Below are 5,958 nucleotides of genomic sequence, written 5' to 3' on the forward strand. Positions count from 1 at the left end.
GATTGGCTCTGCCTGGGGCCAAGGGGGAGAGAGTTTGGGGGTAGGGTGCCTGGGAAACTTTGTCATGACCTATCATAACATATCATCAAAAAGATTATATATTGTGATTGAGTAGGCTTCATCTCAGGGATGCACGGATGCCTCAACATGCAAATCAATAGGGCAATACACCATATAAACAGAAACAAATAAAAAATTACATGATCATCTTAGTAGATGTGGAAAAAGCATTCAATAAAATCCAACCTCTATTCATGGTAAAAGCCCAAAGAAAATATAAATAGAAGGTCTTTGTCTTAAACTGATAAAAAGGTACCTATGACAAACCAGCAGCCAGGGCTAGGGAGATAGCTCAGTAGAGTAAGCATTTGCCTGTCAAGCACAAGGCCCTGAGTTCAATCCCTGGTACCACAAAAACAAACAAACAAACAAACAAAAAACAAACAACAACAAAAACCTAGCAGCCAACATCATATCAAATGGAGAGAAACTGAAATCTTTCCATTTAAAATCAGAAACAAGACAAAGATACCCACTGTCACCAGCCCTGTTCAGTATAGCTTTTGAAACTTTAGTTAGTACAGTCAGGTATGAGAAATAAAAGGGCTATTAATAGGAAAGGAAAAAAGTTAAATTATCATTATTTGTAGATAATATGATCTTCTAGACAGAATACCCCCCAAAACTCCACCAAAAGCCTCCTAGAATTCATAACAAAATTCAGTAGCATATCAAAATACAAAGTCAACCCTCAAAAATTAGCAGCCTGTAGACCAATAACTAAATCAGGAGAGATGAATTGTGAGAGATGAAACTCAGGAGAGATAAAACAATACCTTTCATAATAGCATCAAGAAAAGTGAAACACTTATGAATCAACCTAACCAGAGAAGTAAGAGACCTCTACAGTGAAAACTGTAGAGGTCTCTTACTTGGGACTTACAGGACACAAGGAAAGTAGTTTTCCTTGAGAGCATATCAGAAGGGAAGATACCCCTATTCATGAATAGGCAGAACCAATATACTCAGAATGATTTTTTTAAGTTTTTTAAATTGACAAATGAAAATCATATATACTTACAGTGAACAACATGAGGTTTGGAAGTACGCATACATTGTGGAGTGGCTAAATTGATCTATATAGTGTCTTCATTACTGTATGTACTTATTATTTGTCTGTGGAAAAAAAACAATTAAAACTGCTTCCTTGGGGATTTTCAGATATCTAGTCTTGAGCTCCACGTGTGTGCTGGCACTTCTGGATCTATGCTCTGAGAGCTTAATTTTTGTATTTCTTCTTCTCTTTATGCTACACCCTGGGAGTTTTCAATAGTTCATTCATATGTTCAGTCAACAGAAGAAAAGGAAAAAGTAGGTAGAGAACCTGCCACAGTCTGCAATGTTGATTCACTCTGAGTAGCACTGAACTCTGCACACTGGATAGCTTTCTGTCCATGAGTGGTCTCTGTGTATACCTGTGAATTTATGTGCTCTGGAGTGGGTTTTCCCATGTGTGCCTCTAGAAGAGTTTTCAGGAAGAGCTGTTTAAAGATGTTATTACTGAAAATCTAAGAATTCCAAGTATGTGCACTGTGGTCAGCAAAGCCTGACTAGGTCTCAATCTCTGTTCTCTTGGAAATTAAAATCAAATGTGTAAGGAAGGAAAAAACCTGTCAAATAAGCGAACAAAATCATCCACATTCATTTTTGTAAATGCATTCACAGGCATGGAATTACCTGGAAAAATCATCCCAGGGGGATTTGCCGAGAGTCCTCTAAGCCCTTAGTTTTGACAAGTCAAAGTGACATGCTATTGTGCCTTCCAATGCTCGGAATCCTGCTATGCTGGAATGATGTGTTTGTGATCCATGAGGGCAGATGTAAGGAAAGAACATTGATGGCATTTCAGAAGGTGTGGATTCCGCCTGCTCACTTTATGCAGATGTTTGTGTCATAGTTCTCTCTGTCCAGACCAGGTACACGGTGGCCAAAGACAGCGTGGTCCAGTTCTTCTTTTACCAGCCCATCAGTCACCAGTGGAGACAAACTGACTTCTTTCCCTGCACTGTGACATGTGGAGGAGGTGAGGCACAGACTTTATTCCTGGATAGTTTGAGCTCAGAGTTAGAAATTACATGGGCATTTTTGAAATGAGCTTTCAGATAGATGTGGTCTCTGGGCTTGGTGGTGTGCACACCTATCGTCGCAGCACTCTGAGAGGCAGAGGCAGGAGGAGAGCAAATTTGAACCTAGCCTGGGCGCCTTACCAACTTAACAAGAATAAATCTGCTTTAAAAGAGGGCTGGTGAGATAGCTCAGCAGACTAAGCACCTGCTTAGGCAAGCACAGGGACCCGGGTTCAATCCCTGGCACTGCATGCCATGCTAGCTCCACCGCTGAGCATGCTGAGCTGGCCACCAAGACCAGGAATGGTGGCACATGCCTGTTATCCAAGTGTTGGGGAGGCTGAAAACAGGATCACTACAAGTCCAAGCTGTGTACTGAGACCCTGTACCAAATATATGAAACATGCTTTAAAATGGTTGGGGATGTAGTTCAGTGGGGGAGGGCCTGGGTTCAATCTCTAGCATTGTAAAACAGCAAAGTTAACCACAGGGCACCTTGCTCAGAAGCCTGAAGTACATTAATGAATGTGCTTTGCTTTTATTCCTGAAGGCAAGGGGGAAAATTGAGTTTGGAAAATACCTTTTACCTTCAGTCCAAAGCTGGTAACATGTTTGCATGTGTTTTCTTCTCAAGTGTCCTTAAAATGTGCACTCTTTAATTTTACATGGAACTTCTGAGAGGCAGAGTGATCAAGTGACTTTGAGTTTGTGGCCTTGCTGGTTCTGATTAACAAGGGCAAAGACCTGCTTACCACCGCTTAATTAAAGGGTTTCACAGGTCATTGAATTTATTTGCAGGTGTGACCCAGAGCTCCACACATGCTACAAGATGTCTTTTCAGTAGATAATTAGCCCTTCAGTGCAAAAAAAAAAATGGTGAACTCCTGGAGCAAATGGGGTACCACAGCCTTGGTTAAAATAACTTGTGTGTTCTGAAACTGAACTGAACTTGGAAATAGAGGAGTAACAGGTTGTGAGTGAGGACAACCTAGAAGGCATGAATCACAAGAAATTTCAGGTGGTGTGGGCTGCTGCTTGCCAAGACTCCTAGGCATGTAGGTCATGGCAAGCTCTGTGTCAGGCAGGACTATTGCATTTATTCTTCACAAATCGCAAGAAAAGTCTCCTGCATGTTGCCCCCTGTGTTTTATGCATGAGTAAAATGGAACCTTAGAAAGGAACAGAAGTTACTCATGGTTGTTGGACCTGTGAGCAGGACAGTGGGCGTCCAGATCTATTGGGTACCAGCATCATGCTCTGATGACTTCACCTCTGAGTGTTCCTGGAGCCACCCACTGCCCCTGCGTCAGGTTGCACTGTTGCAGGGATGGTCATGTGTGAAGAGCTACAATAGATTGGCCTCCATCAGTCCAGCCTGGCCAGCGCCGGCTCCCTGCTTCCCTCCAAAATTACAGGGAATGTACCACCTCAGGTTGTCAGCAACAGAGCTAGAGTTCTGGCTTTGTCCTGAACTGCAGTTACGTCAAGGAGACTCCTCAGCTGAGGTGAGGTTCCTAAGAGCATGCAGGCCAGGCCTCTGCCTTCTAGGATTTAGGCTTCCCCTAAAAGGAGAAGGCAAGCAATTTTGTGGGGAACACTGGCACTTCACACACTGCCAGGGTCTAATTAGCCCCATCTCTTAGCCTCAGTTTCTCCTTTGAGGGATAAAATGAGATGACTTGTGTTCACACAGACAGCCCAGTGCCTGGCATTGAGAGGACATGGGGGATATTTGTTGTGTCAGAACCTAAGTCTAAACGTTCACAGTGCCCCTGCAGAGGGTGCAGCGCACTAGCTGTCCCTTGTAGCTTTCCCAGTCCCACCGGTAATGACGCCATACATGCGACTGAATGGTCACAGGGAACAAAGTGTGTCCAGAGCAGGTGGGCAGACCTGAGTGTGACACTCAGAAGCTGACGTCTGTCACCTCAGAGGCAGGTGGGCCACAGAGCCAAGGCAGACAGCATCTCTTCTGGACCCCAGAGGAGATGGGGGCAGCTTTTACTGTGGAGAAATGATCATTCTCTCTTTTTAGTTTATCCCTGATTTTCATACCCAGTTATTCAGACGGATGTTGCCATTTGGACCCAGAAGACAGAAGAGAAGCTGTGGGCTCTGGGAGGGACCATCTAGATAGTAGGATGCAACATCTTCCAGTTGATTGCATTCTTAGAAGGAAACAGATGTTGGCCACACTCAGGTGTCCGGCAGCCGGTCCTGCTGGAGCCACATGTGTGTGTGGGCAGCCCGGCATGAAGGTCTCCACATATAGTAGAACATGTGAGAACACGGAGTGCTGCGGGGCTGCCCAAAAGCCTCTTTTCCACAACCTGCCTTCTTTCTTTGCTTGACATTATCTTGAAACTGCAATAGAATTAAAGACTGAGATTAGTTCTTCTCCCTAAATTATAAACACCTGCATCTCCTTTCTCCTGCTTTTAGAAGTATGTTTCCATTTAGGGTGAAGATTTTCTCTGACTGAAGGAGCTATAATCTCATTCTGTACTCATTTTGGGGAAAATAAAAATATACCTCTAAAACCCATAAGGAAAGCATTACCCAAATGTAATTATATTAGTAATCAAATCTACATAATTTGTGTGAATGGCATTTCAGAGACTTTTGGATAACAAGAAAATTTGTTCTCTGGTCTCTAATGGGCACTTGGAGTCACCCTGCTGGTTTGTCTGTAATTAATTGTCTGCACGGAGCCCTTGAGCACAGTTTGGAGGGAGGACCAGGAACACCCTGGCCATCTGATACTGTGGCTTTCGGGCAACCCTGGCACCCAAGGAAGGTTTTATTGACTCCAGCTGGATTTTCCTTCTTGTGGTTGTGACCTTGCTTGTCGGAACACACACCAGCCTGTTCTCCGCACTCAGCCTACTCCAGAGCCAGGTCTGGAATGGAGCTGCTGGCGGTTTATAAAATCAGGTTCCTCTTGACAGTCGGAACTTTAAATGTGTCTTCAGACTTCTACACCGATTAGTGGAGACTGAGATTTTAGCTGTAAAGAAGTTAAATTGACATGACATTTATATAGTGACAGTAAACCTAGAGCCAATCTTTCAGGAAAGGAAAGTATCATTTTTAGGTGTTCCCCCCCCCCCCTCAGATTTGTGGCATTTGTCGTCTTGGAGCACTCACTTTTCTCAAATACTGTTCAGATAGGGTGTGAGTGAGGAACAAGGTTGCTTCTTTCCTTTGTGTTCCTTCCCATATTGACAATTCTTAATTCCCAGTTGCAAAATGTATCAGTGTTGTAAAGATCTGGCGTCTTCAGAGGCAGGTGAGCAAAACCTAACAGAAGAAACAGTGGGCTGCTATGAAGGAGATATTCACCCACATGCAGGTAGCTCTTGAGGCGTAACACTGAATGAAAGAAAAGAAACTGGAGCAAGATGGAGAACACGCTACCAATTAGGTTAAAAATGGGTGCATGTACAGCAGTGTTTATAAATAATTAATCACTTAGCACCTGGGAGAAGAGAAGAAGATTGAAATGAGGGAAGAAAGGGGGAAGAAAAAAAGCAAGGAGAAAGAGGGGAAGATCAGGCACAGGGCTCCGACAACAATGAGGAGACAGCAGAATGAACTGAAGAGGACGAGTCACAGAGCCACGCCTGAGGTCTGGGTAGCCCGTAAAGGAAGTGCATGACAATGTGCCAGTCACCGCTGCTGAGAGAAGCGTAGCCCCTTAAAACAGTTGGTATCAGTCTTGGCCATGTGCTTTAGTCATCTTAGAAACACCTGAACGTCTTAAAACTTGATTTCTAAATAAATAAATAAACTGATTTCCTGGACCCTGGTTGCAGTGGTTCTGATTTATTGG

General features: G+C 43.7%; 1 protein-coding gene across 1 annotated transcript in view; it reads left to right on the forward strand.

Moving 5' to 3' along the window:
* The window catches only part of Adamtsl3 (ADAMTS like 3), a 497,024-nt gene that overhangs the window by 276,388 nt on the left and 214,678 nt on the right, over positions 1-5,958 (forward strand). The window contains exon 9 of the mRNA XM_023712415.1: positions 1,972-2,083. Within this exon, the coding sequence (XP_023568183.1) occupies positions 1,972-2,083 (112 nt within the window). The remainder of the gene's footprint in view (positions 1-1,971; positions 2,084-5,958) is intronic.

Source organism: Octodon degus, unplaced genomic scaffold (assembly GCF_000260255.1).
Source record: "Octodon degus isolate 3935 unplaced genomic scaffold, OctDeg1.0 scaffold00002, whole genome shotgun sequence".
Lineage (NCBI taxonomy): Eukaryota > Metazoa > Chordata > Mammalia > Rodentia > Octodontidae > Octodon > Octodon degus.